General features: G+C 61.4%; 2 protein-coding genes across 2 annotated transcripts; both read left to right on the top strand.

Annotated features, from left to right (window-relative positions):
- The first annotated feature begins 244 nt into the window (after positions 1 to 244).
- On the top strand, positions 245 to 2,335 carry TNFRSF13C (TNF receptor superfamily member 13C). The gene is made up of 3 exons (XM_060165436.1): positions 245 to 424; positions 697 to 1,014; positions 1,566 to 2,335. The coding sequence occupies exons 1-3, from the start codon at positions 274 to 276 to the stop codon at positions 1,745 to 1,747; spliced, it is 651 nt and encodes a 216-aa protein (XP_060021419.1). The 5' UTR covers positions 245 to 273; the 3' UTR covers positions 1,748 to 2,335.
- An 8,539-nt stretch (positions 2,336 to 10,874) lies between these two features.
- On the top strand, positions 10,875 to 16,199 carry SHISA8 (shisa family member 8). The gene is made up of 4 exons (XM_060164768.1): positions 10,875 to 11,398; positions 14,067 to 14,200; positions 14,976 to 15,122; positions 15,497 to 16,199. The coding sequence occupies exons 1-4, from the start codon at positions 10,875 to 10,877 to the stop codon at positions 15,889 to 15,891; spliced, it is 1,200 nt and encodes a 399-aa protein (XP_060020751.1). The 3' UTR covers positions 15,892 to 16,199.
- Positions 16,200 to 17,969: the final 1,770 nt, after the last annotated feature.

A 17,969-nucleotide genomic window follows, 5' to 3' on the forward strand; every position in this document is an offset into this window, starting at 1 on the left:
CCCATCCTCTGCTCCCCAAGAGCAGGCCCTGGTTTGAGCCCCAGCCTCATCTCAGTGCCCAGCAGAGGGCCCGCCCAGTGGTTGTCTGGAGGTGATGGTTGAATGGAGAAACCACAGATAGAAGGTCTGGGGTGCCGGGGCCCTGGCTAAGAGTGGCCCCACCTGGTCCCACCCCAGCAGGCAGGAGGGCGGGGTGGGTGGTGGCCCCGCCCGGTTTCCTCCCCATGGGGCAGCAGAGGCCAGACTCAGCCCCAGCGGGGTAGGCAGACAGGCATGGGCTTCGGCAGCATGAGGCGAGGGGCGAGGGGCCTGAGGGGCAGAGACATGCCAGCCACCCCGCAGTGCCTGCAGGCCCAGTGCTTCGACCCGCTGGTTCGCAAATGCGTGGCCTGCAGTCTCCTCCGGACGACAGAGCCTAGACCGGGTAAGAGTTGAGCCGCACTGATGGACGGCACGCAGGGCGGCCCTGAAAGGGGAGGGAGGGTTCTGCCGGGAGGACCCTGCCCTACCAGAGTCGCAGGCATGACCCCCACCTGTCCCAGGACGTCGGGGGGCATCGCGTTAACGGGCGAGGAGGGGGGCCTGTGGGCTGGGGCCTGGATGGCGACCAGCCATCGCCGCGTGGCCCTCACGGCCCCCTCTCTCCCCCTCGCCCTGCCCGGCCCCGTCCGGCTGTCCCTCCCCTCCGCGGCCCAGCCTCGCCTCCCTCCGACCCTCCCCCTCCCCGCTCGCCTCTCCCCTCTGCCCCGTGCTCTGCCTGCCCGTCCCCTCCAGCAGGTGGCCCGAGCAGTCTGGCGCCCGGGACGGCGCTGCAGCCGCAGGAGTCGGTGGGCCCGGGGGCCACGGCCGAGGCCGCGCTGCCGCTCCCGGCGCTGCTCTTCGGCGCCCCCGCGCTGCTGGGCCTGGCGCTGGCCCTGGTCCTGCTGGGCCTGGTGAGCTGGAGGCGCCGACGGCGGCGGCCCGGCGCGGCGGCTGCCCCAGAGGCCCTGGAGGCCCCAGACGGAGACCAGGATGGTAAGTTCCGCGTCTAGGGGAACCGAGAGGGCTGGGGGCCGTCGGAGGGGAGACATGGCCCTTGAGGGGCAGGGGCAGGGGCAGGGTAAAGGCGTGGGGGAGGTCTGAAGCAGAGGCTGGGCTCTAGGGGGTGATGCAGACAGAGGGGACGAAGAGTGCGCTCTGAGGGTCTCAGGCTGAGCAGGGAGAAATAATCCTGTCCCAGACCCTGGTCCAGGCGAGGGACACAGCTCTGGCGTCCCAGACTTGTGTGAGGAAGAGACACAAGGCTGGGGAGCCCGGTCGAGGGAGGAGGTCTGTCCTGCCCTCTCTCTGGACAGCCAGACTGGTTCCCACCCCTCCTCGCCCTCTCCCATTTTGCCAGCGCTCTCAGCACTTCCTGTCCTGAGGGCCGATCATGTGCCACCCTCCCCAGTCCCGCCAGTGGGGCTTCATCAACTGATTTCTCTCTCATAAGTCAGAGGGCTGTTCCTCCAGGGAGGCTTCCGGAACAGGGATGGGGGAAGGCTGTGACCCAATCCTGACCCTGCATTCCCCTCCCACCTCCCCAGAGCCCCTGGACAGTGACAACGTCCTCTCCCTGGGAACCCTGGATGCCACAGCTCCCATCTGGCTTCCGCCCAGTGAAGACCCAGCTACCACCCCACCTGCCCACAGCGTACCTGTGCCAGCCACAGAGCTGGGTTCCACTGAGCTGGTGACCACTAAGACGGCCGGCCCGGAGCAACCGTAGCGACGGAGGGGGCAGGAGGTGGTCCCTGCCCTCCCTGCGGGCCATCAGCCAGGGGCTTAGAGACTGAATTCGGTTCTTCACCCCAGTTCTCACCCATCCCTTTTCTGGGAACCATGCTGCTTCCCGGCTAACCCTGCAGAACCACAGGCACCGCAGACCACAGGGTTCAGACTGCATGGCATCGTATGGCATGTTAGCATTTGGCTTAAAATCATACCATCTATGGCAGCCCTCAAAGGTCGTGGCTGAGCTCTGTGCTTTCGAGTGGTTGGGGTACTCTGACTAGGAGGTTTTTTTAAGCATGGGGAAGCCACCAGAAACCAGAATGAATCTAGGAAAATTATCGAGTGGGAGGATGCTTAATTTGTAGCTGGGTGTTGTATTTTTTTAATACTTGCTCTCAGAGCTGTCCTGCTTTTAAACTGATACAAATGGAAGCAATGGGTAACCAACTGACCTGTTTTCTTTGGGATTTAGTACAAGATGATTTTAAGAAATAGCCTGAATTGTGCTGATTCTTTGGTATCTGTATCCTAGGGTCACCCCTGAGCTTGGCCCAATCTGCTAGGACCTATGATGCCATTTTCACCCTGGTGGCAGCTTGCAGAGCCCCAGGCTGTAGCCCTCCCTTCCCTTGGGAGGAAGCCCTCTCTTCCCTTGGGAGGAAGTCTACAGCCTCTGGAGCTGGACTGCAGATTCTCACTGAAGGCACACTGACAGGCATCTCCATCAGAGACCACCTGGAATCCCAGCTGCCTCCAGGGCACACTGGGCTGTACACAGGGCAGGGCCCAGGACCTGCAAGAGGCTCCTTGTTAGGAGGCCAGGGCAGGCCTCTGGCCTTGAACCAGCTGGACCTGATGTCCCTTGAGTGTCCTTCTCTTTGTGGCCTGTCCTCCTCAAGTGCTTGGGTCACTTGGCCACTCTGTGCCAGCCCCCTATGGTCACCCACCATCCCAGTGGAACTGTTCCTCTGACAGTGGTGCCCCTTGCTCTGGGGCCTGGAGCTGAGACCATTTCTTCCAGTTCTGGACCATCCTGTGCACTCAGTCAGCCGCTGACTTTCCTGCCGATCCTCCTACACAGGGACACAGGGTTAGAACCTCCTGGCCTGGACTCCACCCTGGACAGTGTCCTTGGAATTTGTCACAGCTTAGCACCCTGGGAAGGCACGATGGACTGGGAATCAGCAGATGGGATTCTGAGTACCATTTTGTCCCACTTGTAGGTTCTTGACCATGTTCCTTTTTTTTTTTTTTCCTTTGCCATGCTGCGCAGCTTATGAGATCTTAGTTCCCTGACCAGGGATTGAACCCAGGCCTTCGGCAGTGAGAGCTAGGAGTTCTAACCACTGGACCGCCAGGGAATTCCCATCTTGACCGTGTTCTGTTCCATGCATCAGTTGCTTTCTGCCCATCAAAGCTGCCCAGCAGACACCTGCCTTTCCTGCCCACCCCTTTCCCAGCTCAGAAGATAGTCAGCGGCCAGCAGTAGTTGGAGCCCCAGAACCTGGACTACTACATCTAAGCCTCTTCCTCTCCCTCCCAAACCCATCTCAGATGCCCCCTCCCCGCCCCCAGGCCACCAGGTGGCTGAGGTGAGGTCAGTGTGCGGGCACAGGCAGGAGGGTGGGGAGCAGGCCCAGAACGGGTCCAGCTTTCCACTTCCCTCCATCTCAGGATTCGGGGGGTCTGAGCTGTTCTCGGCCATCCGTCTCACGCCACCTTTTCTACCACAGCCAGGGGGTGGGCCCTGGAGGCGAAACAAGTGGGTGAACACCCCTGGGGTCCAGACACGCAAACCTCTGGCACCACCGTGTCCCCAGTGAACCCCTAGTCCAGTCTCAGTTTCCTTTTCTGAAAAATGGTGGTGGGGGGTTGGACGCAAAGTTGTCCTCGTGGCCTGTGGCCCTCCGAGTAGGACTGGGAAGGCAACGTGGAGGATCCTCACTCCCCCACCCCCATTTTACAGATAAGGAAACTGAGTCTCTTTCCCAAGGAGAGTCATTGCTTTAAAAAGGCCTTGACCTTTTTTAAGACCCCTGTTGGTCAAATTGCTTTCCTGAAAATCTGGACCCGTTCATGTCCGTGAGCAGGATGATATGGCGCATTTTGCAGGTAGGGAAGAAGAGGCCCAGAGAGGTGAAGGGATCTGGCCCAAGATACAATAAGCAGCGGTGGAGCTGGGCTCCACCCGGGCGCCTACCTGTCCAGAAGTACCCTGGCCCAGGTGCTCTGCTGGGGAGCAGCAGACTCCAGGCGTTGATCCCAGGCTTTACTCCTTGTTTCTATCACTACTCAAAGATTTCCCTCCCCAGCTGGTCTCTTTCTGCAGTAAGAGGGATCCACGATAGACTGGGAGAGCTGCTTGTTGGGATGGGAACTGAGGGAAGTAGCCCGCCTCCCACTAGCCTGTTTCTGGACAGTTTTTCCTGATGGAGGGTCAGGTGTCCCGGAGGTCCCCAGGGCCCCACGGGGCGGGGGGGGACGGGGTTGGCTGAAGTCTCAGTTCCTCCTGGGGCTTCCTGCAGGCACGTCTCACTTCCTGCCCTGGCAGCCCTAGCTCCCGGCTCAGGCTGGGGGTGGGGAGGCCCAGCTGGTGAGGCCAGGGAGGAAGGACCTGACCCCTAACCTCCCTCTGTCTCGGCAAGGATGGCCCCCTTGCCTTTAGACGCTGCTGCATCTCTTTGGGCCTATCTCCCATATTCAAAACGGAGCCTGAGGACCAACCAGTTGTCCAAGATTAAAGAGGTCATGTGGAAAGTATGGTCTCCACCTCAGAAGTGCCTCTACTTCCTTCCTTCCCTGGAATGAAGACACCTTTCTGCCCAGGGCCCCCAACCCTTAGAAATTCCCTCTGGGAAGTGAGTTTCCCAGTGAGTTTCAGAGCCTGAGGCTCTGGTCTCAGGAGTTACCACTCCCATCGCTCATCTATTTACTGCACCGTTGATCACACCAGATGCCAGCACGCCTGCTTTGTGCCAGGACCATTCTGGTCAGTGCCAGGAGGTCAGCCTCAGACCCTGCCATTAGGTCCTATTCCAGTGGGAGAGACAGAGCGGGACACAATGACAGGACAGGGTCCTGATCCCTGCCAGAGCCAGGGAATGCCCCAAGCGCGGGAGTGACTAATTTTTTTTATATATATATAAATTTATTTATTTATTTATTTATTTATCTTTGGCTGAGTTGGGTCTTCGTTGCTGCACGCAGGCTTTCTCTAGTTGTGGCGAGCAGGGCTACTCTTCCTTGCAGTGCGCGGGCTTCTCATTGCGATGGCTTCTCTTGTTGTGGAGCATGGGCTCTAGGCGCGCGGGCTTCAGTAGTTGTGGCACATGGGCTCAGTAGTTGTGGCTCACGGGCTCTAGAGCGCAGGCTCAATAGTTGTGGTGCGGGGGCTTAGTTGTTTTGCGTCATGTGGGATGTTCCTGGACCAGGGCTCAAACCCGTGTCCTCTGCAGGGAGATTCTTAACCACTGCGCCACTGGGGAAGTCCCGGGGAGGGTGTGTGTGTGACTAATTTAGCATTTAGAGTGCTTTGGAGAGTAGGAGGTATGCCCTGAGTTCTGTGGAGTTTTCCTGCTGGAACAGAGCAGAGAAAGGGCATTCTTGGCCCAAGGAACTGTGTGCAAAGGTGCAGAGAAGAGGGGGCAGGAGGATAGGCTGGAGACTTGGGCAGTGTGGCCCCTGAGTGCCAGGTGAGGCTGTCAGAACCTTCCCTGTGGCCATTCTGCCCCCATGGCACACAGGGGCATCCACTTCAGGGAACCCAGTGCTCCTCCAACCCCATCATTTGGTCTCACCCTTTCTGTCACCTCCGAGAAGCCACCAGACCCCTCTGGCCCTTCTCTGGGCACAAGGTGGGAGCTCATTCCCATTTGCTCTATTGTTGGTGGCTCAGGCCAAATTCTCCCTCACCCAGAACGGAAATTTGACCTCTCTCCAATCTGAGCCAGCTCCCCAGCTGCCTGATCCTGACCTGGGGGTGGGGAAGGGGGGGTTGGGGGGTAGGAACCACTGCCCAAGATCACATGGAGAGTCGAGGAGAGGAGAAGCCAGGAGGACACCCATGCCAGTGTTCCAGCCCATGCTCTTTCCAGGGACTCTGCAGGGGTCCCGGGGCCCAGGGGGCCTCTGAGCATCTCCTCACTCCCCTGAGCTGCAGAGACTCTGAGGACCAGCCCCGGGTGTCCTGCATGGATCTAGGACGGTGCCAGCGACTCCAAGGCAGGTGAAAGTCTGTCTCGGCAGCTCCTGCGGTCAGCGAGACCGGTGGCACTTCAGAAGGCGGGGCTGTGGGACGGAGTGGGTGGGGCCAGGGCTAGAGGCGCGGCGAGGGCGGGGTCAAGAGAGGTGGGGCTGAGGAACCCCGAGCCTCCAGGTAACAGGAAAGGGGCGGGGTCAGGAGCATGTAGAAGGGGTGGGTTCAAGGCCCACCCGCAGGGAAAAAGGGAGGCCACGGATGAGCGGAGGCTACCAACTGTAGCCTCTCTAAACTCTGGACCACCGCGCTCACGCGGGGTCCCCATCCTCAAGCGAGGCCCGAGGACCGCGGCCCGAGCCAGGAGGGGTCCAAATGCAGGGCATGGCCCCGACTCTGGGGAGAGGTGGCCTCCCCCACTCCGTCCCCCGCCCTCCGGCTCCGGGCTCGGAGCTGACCTCGGAGGTGTGTCCCAGGAATGGGCAGGCTAGTGGGTCAGGGAGCACCTGTCCCGGGTGGAGGCGCTGTACGGCCTCTGCCGAGCACCGTCCTCTCTGGGTCTGTTCCCGTGCTATGGTCTTGGTGGGCAGCTCCGGATTTGCACCTTCACTGGGTGATGCGGAATTAAGAAGGGAAGCTGAGCTCCAGTTCCCAGCACCACCACCCCGAACCCCCGCTCCCTCGCAACCTCAGGAGCCCGGGGGTACCCTCCCTCCCACAGGCAGCTGGAGCCTGAGTCACGAGCTGCCTCTCATGGAGACAAAGGAGCCTCAGGCCCTCCCCTCCAGACCCCGCTCCCGGTACTGGCTTCGCATCTGCACTAGCAGGGAGTACGTAGTCCCCTAGAATCTCTGCTTCTTGCGTAACCCTCCACCGTGGACAAAACAAAAGCAGGGTGGGCTTGGGAATGAGGCCTTTGAGGCTTGTGGACGACACCCACAGTGGCCATCACAATCTTCTCAGCACCGCTGTGGCAGGGGCTCCCAAAAGGCTGCATGTTCCTGGATGTTTTTCATCCAGGGACCCATTGGCTTCTTCCTGCAGCCCTGCCAAAGAGGAGCTAGCAGCCCATCTTGCAGATGAGAAAACTGAGGCCTAGAAAGGTCGACTGGTCTTACTAGAGCAGGAATTCTAACCCACAATAGTCTGGTTCCAAAATGAAGAATAAACAGGAGCTCTCAGTGTGAGGGGCTGGAAAGGCCTTCCAGGAAGAAACAACCTGTTGGAAGGCCTGGGGGCTTATGGAGGAGCTGTCGTGTCAGGCGTTAGTCAGGCACTGGGTGTGCTGCTACTGGGGGTAGGAACACCTGCCTGGCCTCTGGGCTGGGGTCCTCCAGCTGCTCTCTCTGTTTGTACTAAACTGGCCAGAAGGTAGGTTTGGGGCTCACAGGGCAGGTTCCAGGCCATACCCCAGCCCTTCCAGGCTGTGTGCCGGTCACAGCAAGTCATTTCTTCTCCCTGGGTCTTGGGTTTCTCTCTAGGAGGGCTGGGCAGACTGGTGACCTACCACCTAAAATCAGGACACTGAGGCCCAGGACAGGTTTTCCTTAATGTCCACAACCTCTCCTCTCAGGACCCTGAGCCAGAGCTGGACACCAGGCGAGAACTCAACAGTGAGGGAAGAACACATATGCAGAGGCATATCCACACTGACACACACATGTGCGGGGAAGGCTCTCATAGCTGTGCCGGCACCAGACATGCACACTCGCACCCACATTCGTGAGCACACTCAGACACCTGCACACTCCAGCTCTCGGAGCTGGGGGTGGGGCGGGTGCCCTTCATGAACAGAGACACGGCTCCTCTGCCCGCCACATGGGGCTCACTGCAGATGCCAGGGGTTATTTTAAGCCTGGATCAATGGATGATTTTTGGTGACACAGGCTTGGGGACGGCGGGCAGTGGAGATGAGGGGCTGGTGCGCTGGTGCCTTGCTTTGGAGAGAGACCCCAGGGTCCAGGGAGGGCAGCCTGGGCAAAGGGATCCCCCCTTAGCTGGACTGCTCCCTCTCTAGATCCCCTTGCCCAGCACATGGCTGGGCACCTGGGGGACAGTGTCAGCTGAATGAATGGCCAGACCCCAGGGCTCAGCCAGTTAGCTGTGGTCTGTCTTTGCATTTGCCCTCTCCTGCTTCCCCCACTGCAAGGCTATGTGTTCACATGGAGAGGGCATGGAGCGCCTGGCACAGACCTGGTAGACGTGGGCATCTGTTGTTCCTGGCTGACCACTGAACAAGACTGAGATGGGGACGATGGATGTGGGGAGGAGTTGGAGGTTGGACATCAATCCCTTGGGGGCACAGTGGAGGGGGCAGCTGAAAGCCAGCTCCTTCATTGGATAAATGGATATATATATATATATCCTGACTGCAGTCAACTTGGGGTGGAAGCTGAGCAGAGCACCCAATGATGCCAGGACAGTGGGGGCAAGAGAGGGGCCCAGGGAGGAAAGCATTGGAAGACTTGTTCTGGGCCCAGTAGGGTGATCCTACCTGGGAAGAAGCCACAGTCCCAGGGGGCAGCGACAAGCCTCTTTAAACCTAGTGCCCAGCAATAGGGTGGGAAAGTGGGGAGAAGCAGTCACCTTCCAAGACCCAGTAACACAGAGGACTGCTTGGCAGCGTGTGACGGGGGCACTGATACAGACTGGACAGTTTGTGCCGTGGTTCCCATGTCTAGGAACACCAGCTAAGGGAGCAGAAAAGGATGCACCAGAAAATACAGTTATAATATATAAATAAACAGAATAATAATCTGAAAGTTTGACAGCAAAAAGCAAACTAAAAACCAGTTACAAAACAGTATGTAAAGCCTCAGTTGTCCCTGGTGATGGGATTAAGGCAATTTCATTTTATCCCTTTGCTCATCTAGTTTCTTTTTTCTCTAAAATGGTAATAAAGTCTTTTAATGGGGTAGGGTCCTCCGGGCTGGGCGTGTTTGTGGGGGGAGGGGGGAGGAGCAGGCTGTCTCTGGCCAGGGCACAAGGAATCACCCTGATGGGGGAGGGCATTATAGGGAGGTCACCTGCCTTCCCGTTTTAGCCCTGAAATTAGCCTGTCAGTCCCTCAACTCATCAGCAGAAAACCTGATCCTCCTTTAAATGTAAATCCTTCTCCCTCTTCCTCCCTCCACCTCCTCCATTTTTATAAGCTGATCCCAGTAAGCTTATAGCTTAGAGTGAAGAGAGGATGCAAGGGGGAGCAGGAAGGGCCCTAGGAGCCCAAATTCTTTATCTGAAACTAGAGACTAGAGTCACTTCATTCATTCAGCAAATACGGCAGAGGCCTGCCCTGTGTGGGAACATCGGGGAAGTGGTCCATGCAGCCCTTGCCCTCCTGACGCTCCCATCTAGACAGTGGGAGGCCCCGTATTGATCCCTGACCCCAGAACGGGCAGTTTTTGATGTTAAAATGAGAAACAGGCAGAGAAAAGCAAAGCACCTGGGATCGGGTCATATTCTCCAATTAAAACTAACTTCAAAAACACAGCCGAGGGCTTCCCTGGTGGCGCAGTGGTTGAGAGTCCGCCTGCCGATGCAGGGGACACGGGTTCGTGCCCCGGTCCGGGAAGATCCCACATGCCGCGGAGCGGCTGGGCCCGTGAGCCATGGCCGCTGGGCCTGTGCGTCCGGAGCCTGTGCTCCGCAACGGGAGAGGCCACAACGGTGAGAGGCCCGCGTACCGCAAAATAAAAAAAAATAAAAATAAACAAAACACAGCCGAGTAGTGCTCCGAGTAGGTTCCATACCTGCCCTTCACCCTCTTCCCCCGGGCTTGAGAAAGGACCTGAGCATCCTGTGGGGACCAGGGCAAAGGATCTGCCCATGGCTCTGCCCCCAGGCGACGCCCTGCTGTCCTCATACAAGGCAGGGGCTAAACCAATCTCCTCCCTTTCACACCTGGGGTGGCGGAGAGATCCCAGGAGGGCGCCGACCAGGCCAGGTCCATCGCCCATAGGCGTGGGGTCACCCCAGGACCCCAGCCCGGTGACTGAGAAGTTCTTGGACCAGGGTGTGCGCCCCGGGGTTAAAGCTCCTCCCTAGGTGGCGCGGAGGGGACCCATACTTGGCCCTCTGCTGCGGCTCTGCTGGGAGTTTCCTTCCCACTTAACATTCCCTGCCTCAAGTCACACCTGTCTCGATCGGAACCGACGGAGGAGACGGGAAGGAAGGCGGGTGGGCAGCAGCGACTCTCTGGGGCTGCTGGGTCCCTTCAGTACCCGCACCTGTGAACCGAAGCGCTCCCGCGGCGGGCGTAATGTCCGAAGTAACAGTTCCGAGAGCCTTGAGCTGAACCTTCTGGAGCGCCAGTTCCGGGGAATGTTTGGGGGAGGCCTTCGGGGAGGGTCCCTGGAGGGGCACCCAGGCTGTGCGGGCCCTGCCGCGCCCCCTCCCTCCCGTCGCCTCGACCGCGCTCCTCCCTCGGCTCTGCTTCCCTCCCGCCTGCCCCCCTTCCCCCCGCTGTCTCCCTCCCCCGCCCGCCCGAGGCCGCGCGGAGCCCGAGCCGCCGCCAGAGCGCGGGCAGCGCGGAGCGGGCGGCGGGAAGGCAGCCGTGTCCGGCGGCCCGCCGCCCCCGCTAGGCCCCAGACCCGCACACCCGCCGGGCCGGGGAGAGGCCGGGACCGAGCGCAGGCGAGGACCCGCCGCCCTGCCCGGGAGGAGTCCCAGGGCGCGGACTGGCTGCCTCGGGTCCGAGGTGAGGCTCGGCGCAGGACGCGCCCGCCGGAGGCGCGGCCCCGCGAGCCCACCCGGGTCTGGGGTCCTCTCAGGAGGCTGACGACCGAGGAGGTATCCGCCGGGAGCCAGCGCTAGGACGGCAGGGCGGGCTTGATCCCTGCGGGCGCGGGCGAGCGGGCCCGGAGCGCGGCGGGAGGGAGCCGCGGCGCGCCGCCATGCGCCGGGTGCTGTAGCCGAAGGCGCGGGCCCGATGGAGCGGGCCTGGGCGCAGGGGCTGCGCGGAGGCCGCGGCCCGCCGGCGCTCGGTCTCGCGCTCGGGCTGGCTCTGCTGCTGGCGCGGCCGCCGTCGGGCAGCGCGGGGTCCCCCGAGGCGCAGGAGCCGGCGGCGCCCGGCACGGCGGCCCCGGCCGGGGGCGACCGCTGCCGCGGCTACTACGACGTGATGGGGCAGTGGGACCCGCCCTTCAACTGCAGCTCGGGCGCCTACAACTTCTGCTGCGGCACGTGCGGCTACCGCTTCTGCTGCCACGACGGACCGCGGCGCCTTGACCAGAGCCGCTGCTCCAACTACGACACGCCGGCCTGGGTTCAGACTGGCCGGCCTCCCGCGCGTGCCCGCGACGCCACGGTGCCCCGGGACCCGGGCCGCGAACGCAGCCACACGGTCGTCTACGCGGTGTGCGGCGTCGCCGCCCTGTTCGTGCTGGCCGGCATCGGGGCGCGCCTGGGCCTGGAGAGGGCGCACATACCGCGCGCGCGGCGCACCGTGACCAGGTGAGAGCGCGCCGGCCGGGGCCGGGGTCCGGGATCCCCTCCCAGCCCAGGGACGGGTGGCCTGCCAGGTGGGCGCCCCCTCGCGATCCCTCATCCTTCCCGCCCTTCTCCGAAACTCTGGTCCTCTCAGCAGCCCCCTCCTCCAGGTTTTCCCTCCCTGCTCTGTCTCCAGGTCTCTCTCGCCCCCCACCCCCACTTCACGGAGGGAGACAGCTGATACCGCTCTGTCTCCCCTTGACCTTCCGGCGGGAGCTGGGTGCTGGGCCGCCTTCCCCCGAGGCTCCCGCCTCCTCCGGAGTGGGCGGGGAAGGCAGGTCGCTCGACCGAAGGCACAAGATCCGCGCCTAGGGGAGGGGACCTGGGGCCCCCGAACCCCACTAGCGCAGGGTGGAGGCGTGGGTCCCCGGGGAAGGGACACTTTCTATAGCTCTCTTGGCTCTCTCCCCACTTTTCCCTCCCTCCTCCCCTCCCACCCCGCATAGTTGTGACTCAGGCCTGACCTTATTTCCCTAGGATATTTAAAAGGCCTCCCCACTCACCCCACTCAGTGCCCCCAGGCAGGGTCAGGGTATCCCCCTGTGTAGAAGCGGACCTGAAGTGTGTATGTGGCGGGGTACAGATTCGTTTTTGGTGAGGCCTGGACAGGTGTTAGCTGAGTTCTGAGTTTCATGTGACGTGGGGGCCACAGGACCCAGGTTCTCTTCCTCAGCTGGGATGGGGCTCTGGGATTCTGTGTCCTGACCCTGGAAGCCTCACCTGCCCCCGACACACTCACGCCCCCCCTGCCCCCGACACACTCACATGGCCCCAGCCACCCCCATCCTGGGCCCTGCACCCTCCTCACTTGCTCACCCAGGTCCCTGCTCCCTTGGCTGTGTGGGCTGCTGACATGTGTAAGACAGTCAGGCTGGTACTTAGAAGTGACAGTGGAGAGAGGCCCCCATGCCTGGGTGGGCTAGGTGTGGACGCTTCCCCACTCCTAGACCTCAAGGGCAAGAGGGCTTCCTTGGCACTCCACGGCATCCCTTGTCCCCCAGACCACTTAGGCCACCAGCTCCCAGACAGCTGTAGGGCAGAGCTGGGCCTGGAACCCTGGCCTCAGCTACTGTGTTGCATCCGTGATGTGCAATGTGGTGGCTCTCAGCCTGGGTCCTGGATGCTTCAGAAGCACGGCCTGGGCTTCCTGAGCTTGGAGCCTCATGCTGGGGGAGGGGGAGAGGACAGGGCCTGTTCTTGACCAGAGTGGGGCAGCAGGAACTGAGGGCCATGATGGTGTAGAGGGGGTGGCTGGGGCAGCCTAGTGACTCGTTCACTGGAACCCACTTCATCCTCAGGGGACCGGGAAACAATTCTAGTAATGCTTCAGGAAGAGCTGGACCACCCCTGATGTGCTGTGTGGCCCGGGCCAGTGCCTTGCTCTCTCTGGGCTTTAGGGTCCTGTGTGCCCTGACTCCTGCTTCTTATCTGGGGAGACCTGGAGCCTAACTTGAGTTCGTGTGTGGCTATGCTCTGAACCCCTGCCCTCCCCTCAAGTCTCACCCTTAATTCTGCCGTGTTGAGGTTGGTGGTCAGGGAAGGCTTCTCAGAGGGTTTGGTGAGGAGTCGCAGTCTGTCTTTGGAGAAAGTTTTTGCAAAGGTTCAGAGGCATGAAAATTGCTCAGGTGTTTGGGAGGGCTGGTTGGTGACTGCTTGCTCGGAGATGAGACCACAGGTGTGGGCAGCTGAGGAGTGGGCAGGGAATGAAGGTCAACTCAGGCAGGCACTAGGAGATTTTCAGACCCTGCCACATTGCAGCCAAACTGCGCCCACCCCAGGTGTCCCACCTCCAGTGTGCTTCTTCATGAATCAGTCATTTGAGGCCCCAGCTCCAGGAGGGAGAGACCAAGCTAGGAGAAAATCATGGGTTCCGTGCTCTGAAGGCAGCTGGGCTGAAGGCTGGGTCTGGCTGTCTGTGGGGAAGGCTCAGTCGGATTCCGTCACAGCTGGGTGGGGGCTGGGTGTCCTTGTAGCCAGGGAGGCGGCTGCCCAAGGTCACACAGCCTTTGGTGCGGGGCTGCCACTGCAGGATCTCCTGGTTCCTCCTTCCCCTCATTTGTCTGTCCTCCGTGCTTGTGCTGGCAGCTCTGTCCCAGAACCCAGCAGAAGCTCCTGCTGCGGGAGGGGCGTTAGGTAGGCAGGTAGAAAAGGCTTCCTGGTAGAGGAAGGGTTTTGGTGGGGTTTGAAGAATGAGTAGGAGTTTTCCCGGAGGAGATGGAGGAAAGTAACTGATGCCAGAGGGAATGGCACAAACAAAGTCCAAGAGCCTGATACACTCACAGAGCTTGTGTTGGGAGAGGAGGCTCAACATGGAGGGTCTGGGGGAGTGGACTCCAGAAAGGGGAGGAGGGGAGCCTTTGGAAAATAAGGTGGCCCTGGTTACACGTGACCCCATTGGTTTCCTGACCTACTCTGAGAACTGGCCATGTGGAGGCTACAGGTCGTGCCTGGGAGGGGAAACTGGATGTATGAGGTCAATCACAGGAGAGAAGGGGTGCCAGAGGGGTTGAAAGAGCTGCCCAGGGCCACACAGTGAGAAGCGATGGCTGGGGCTGGCCTTTGATAGACCAGACCTGGCTGATGGGGAAGCAGGAGGCATGGAGGGCTGCTTGTCACCACTCTTTCCCCACAGGACACTGACAGAACTTCTGAAGCAGCCTGGCCCCCAGGAGCCACTGCCTCCACCTCTGGACCCACCTCTGGGTAGCTGTGTCCAGGTGCAGATGGGCGATGGCCTCCCCCGGGGCTCCCTCCACAGGAGCACAGGTGAGTAGACTAGCGGGAGGGTGTTTGCTGATCTACAGCACAGAGCCGCCCTTGTCTGAGGAGGGCCTGGGAGCAGGGGAAGGGGTGTGCTGAGGCTGTGAGCTGTTTCCCAAATAGAAGTGAGCCGCCTGCCTCTGCAGGTGTGTGAGTGGGCAGTGGGCAAGCTAGTCAGCTCCTCTTGTTGGCCAGGGTCCCTCGACGGGTCCTGCAACGTCCAGCCTCAGGGACTCTGTGAGGAAGGTTCTAGATTCGGGGATCCCCAGCTCAGGCTCTGGGGTCTGCCTGGTTCTAGGCTCTGGCTCAGTGCCCTGGGGTCCGACTGGCCCACGGCTGTGGCCTCCTGTGGGCCTCTTCCTTCAGGCTGGTGCCTCCCTCTTGGACTCCTGCTGGTGAAGCAGGCTTGACAGCACCTCCCCTCCCCCCAGTATGGGTTCCAATCCTCAAATATTCTCTTCATCTCTGGGAGAAGCAGGTCCTGGGCCTCAGTGCCAGGCTCAAACGTTACGTGCTGGCAAGTCTTTTGTTAGATGAGCACCGGCTCAGGGCTGGCCACTGTTACTCACGTTATTCTGAGCCAGGCCCTGTCCTAGGCACTGGAGAGTCTGTCTTCAAGAGTCAGGTTCTGCTCTCAGGCTCCAAGGCGTAAGTTCATAAGTCATCTCACAAGCTCTCATTGAATCGTAGCTGGGGAGTGGGCTGCGAAGAGGTGGTAGTGCAGGGGCAGGGTGACCTCCGGTCAGCGGGCCGAGTCTCATCTCCTCCCTCCCCCATCCAGACAAGAAACGCCCCATCAACGTGCCCCTGGCTTCGGCGACAGCGGGCCCCCCGCGCGCCCCGCGGCTGCAGGGCGGCGGCAGCCTGACGAGGCAGCCGGACTACGCCAAGTACGCCACCCTAAAGGCAGCCGCGCTCAAGGCCGCAGGTGAGTGGCCAGGTTTGTGCCCGGAGCGCCGGGCCCACCGCACCCGGGGTGTCCAAGCTCCAAGACTGCAGGGCTCGGGGTCCCAGTTCGAGTTCTAAAGTTCCCAGCTTCCGCATCGCGCCTACGCCAATCGGCTGCCACGCCTCGGCCGTACCCCCCCCCCACCCCGATCAGGCCGCCTGTCTGGGACGCCGTCGCCGAATCCGGAGCCGCGGGCCTAGGAAGCCCTAGTCTCCAGCGGCCTTTTCCTGTCCTACCCCCTCCCCGGTGGGGCTGAGACCCAGGCCCCTGCGGACTGTCCCAGCCGGGAGGCTCTGAGGCCCCGCCCCCGGAGCCTGACCACGCCCCCGACCCACGCCCATCTGTCCCCGCAGAGGCCTCCCCGTGGGACTTCTACCAGCGTTTTCCCGCGACTGAAGCTGCCCCGCCGACCCTCCCGGCGCGAGCCCGGAGGCCCCCCGAGGACTTGCCTGCACTTCTCGACGCCTGCCCCTGGGCCCCGCCGGGCTACGTGCCTCCCGCCGGCCCCACCCCATCGGGCCACTACAAGGCCTGGACGGACGGCCGCCCGGCCCAGCCCGCCCCCCGCGGCCACCTGGCGGCTCATGCCTCCTCAGCGCCCCGGAGGCCCGGCGACGCACCCCGGCGCCAGTTCAGCGTGGAGAAGCTGCCCGAGGCCTTCAGCCCGCAGCCCCCTGGCCTTTATGGCCGCGCCAGCCGCGGACCCAGGCACCTGAGCACCAACAGCAAAGCCGAGGTCACCGTGTGAAGAAGAGGCCGCTCGTTCTGAGGCACTGCACTGCCAGGAGCCCTCTTCTGCCTGGGGGACTCGCCATGGGCTTGATCGGGGGGCCCAGGCTACCGGAAGGAGGGGTGCTGGCCATGAAGGCCAGCCCTTCTGCCTGCCCACTGGACTAGGAGCCTCGGAGCCTGCAGGGCTCCTGGGCCCACTTGGGTAAAGCCAGTGGTTCTGTCCTAGGGGCCTTAGGGCCCGGGTTCCTTGTGTAAATAAACCTTTTTCTGTGACTCCCAACCCTGAGAATAAAGGAGCCCCAGCTTGGCTCTGCGAGGCACTGATGGCGGAGGCACTGGTCATTGACGGGACAGACGGCAGTGCCGGCAGAGGGCACAGCATGTGCAAGAGCAGAGGACTGCTCCTGAAAGCTGGTGGGCAAAGGTTCTGGGAGCCAGGGAGAAGTAGCCGGAGAGGGTGGTCAGGGCTGAATGCCAGGCTTAATGTCCACACCAGTAGGAGCCACGGGAGAGGGCGCAGTTAGGCCCCAGCCATCTTGAGGCTGAGCACAGGGGAGAGGGCTGGTGGGCTCCCGAGGGTCCATGCCCCTTAATGGAGGTGAGCCCCTTCCAGCTGGTCACCTGCTCTACAGCTTGAGTTGGCTGAGCCTGGCTGAGCCTCATTGACATTTTCTGGCCCTGGGCCGGCCCCTGGGCTGTTGGCCACTTGGCCAGTCTGGCCCAGGGCCACCCCCCTGATGACTGTGGGCTGTGGGCCAAGTAGACAGCTGGTACTCAGGATGGGGGAGCCTCTTCCCGGTGGCTGCTCTGGGGGAAAACAGGGATGGGGATGCTGGACCCAGAGCCTTGGCAGTGCCCCCACCAGGGTGCTTACCCCACTCATGCTTGGCACTGCCAGCTCTCCCACTTCCTGCCAGGCAGGCTCCCAGCACCTGGCCATGGCCCAGGGCATTGCCAACAGCCTGCGTCCATCAGGTTCGTCTGTGCCAGGCACTGATGGGGAGCTTGAGGGCTGGGTTATGTGTGTGACCCCATTGTGTGACCTCAACAAAGTTTCCCTCGTGTGTATCCTAGGCACACGGTATACTGTTTTAATAACAGTGGCCACCATTTGCTGCTATTTCTTCCATTTAATCCTCACAAAAGCCCAATGGGTGTGTGGCTTTTCAGAAGAGGAAACTGAGGTCCTGAGACCTAAGTAACTTGCCAAGGTCACCCAACTGACTCCAGTTTAGGACTCTTCCGTATTCTGCAACCACTGTGAATCTGGTGGGATGGCAGCAGCAGTCGGTGTGGGGGAAGAGGGAAGGTTGTGTGTTGGCAGAGGGGCCCTTGCTCCCAGGGTACAGGGAGTCTCAGGCCTTCCTCCTGCTGGCTGGGCTGCCCTGAGGCCCCCAAACCCACCAGCTCTTCACCCATAGGAGGGTCCACCTTGCTGTTTCTTCCGTCGGTTGAGGAAATCAAGGCCCAGAAGCCCGCGGGCAGAACAGAGCCCAAAGCCCATGTTCATGCCTGCAGTGAGGACGCCCATGGCTTACAGGGAAGGCAGCCCTCACACCCTCAACCCAGGATGGGGTTGTCCCCGGGACTCTCCTGCAGCCGTACAGATACGGCTGGGGGAGGGGGTGGGTGCTGAGCCATGGATCCTGCAGAGACTCACAAAAGGACTGGGTTCCTGGGCACGTATCAGCCACCCATGGCCACCCACCCTGGTGACATAGGCCCTGGCTAGGCTATGCTGGGAGGTGGGCGTGACCTCTTGGTTCATTCTCAGTCCCAAGGGCCCTGGATCTACATCCCAGGGGACCAGGCCTCCACTGAAAACGCTGCTGTAATAACTGTGGACAAGGACCAGCCACAGCTGCCAGCCCTGCCCCGGGCTGCTCTGGCCCGTGGGACGGTGTGGTCTGCTGTGACTGCCCTTCAGAGAACGGAGTGGCTTCGGGAGCTGAAGGGACTTGGCCCATTTCTCAGCCAGGCCAGGTCATGGACCATGCACTTCAGCCCCCAGGCGTATCCTGATGTGGCACTGCTGACCCCACCTCCCCACAGGGCCCAGCACTCCCCCATCCCAGCCCTCCTTGGGGTCCGGCC

This window comes from Lagenorhynchus albirostris, chromosome 11 (genome assembly GCF_949774975.1).
Source record: "Lagenorhynchus albirostris chromosome 11, mLagAlb1.1, whole genome shotgun sequence".
NCBI lineage: Eukaryota > Metazoa > Chordata > Mammalia > Artiodactyla > Delphinidae > Lagenorhynchus > Lagenorhynchus albirostris.

What these genes read in the sequence shown, in the direction of transcription:
- TNFRSF13C (XM_060165436.1), top strand. Translation starts at nt 274, where the DNA reads ATGGGCTTCGGCAGCATGAGGCGAGGGGCGAGGGGCCTGAGGGGCAGA. An exon ending in GACGACAGAGCCTAGACCGG is followed by an intron (nt 425 to 696) that starts GTAAGAGTTGAG and finishes TCCGCGGCCCAG; the next exon opens with CCTCGCCTCCCTCCGACCCT. An exon ending in CCCAGACGGAGACCAGGATG is followed by an intron (nt 1,015 to 1,565) that starts GTAAGTTCCGCG and finishes CCACCTCCCCAG; the next exon opens with AGCCCCTGGACAGTGACAAC.
- SHISA8 (XM_060164768.1), top strand. Translation starts at nt 10,875, where the DNA reads ATGGAGCGGGCCTGGGCGCAGGGGCTGCGCGGAGGCCGCGGCCCGCCG. An exon ending in CTCCCTCCACAGGAGCACAG is followed by an intron (nt 14,201 to 14,975) that starts GTGAGTAGACTA and finishes TCCCCCATCCAG; the next exon opens with ACAAGAAACGCCCCATCAAC. An exon ending in AGCCGCGCTCAAGGCCGCAG is followed by an intron (nt 15,123 to 15,496) that starts GTGAGTGGCCAG and finishes CTGTCCCCGCAG; the next exon opens with AGGCCTCCCCGTGGGACTTC.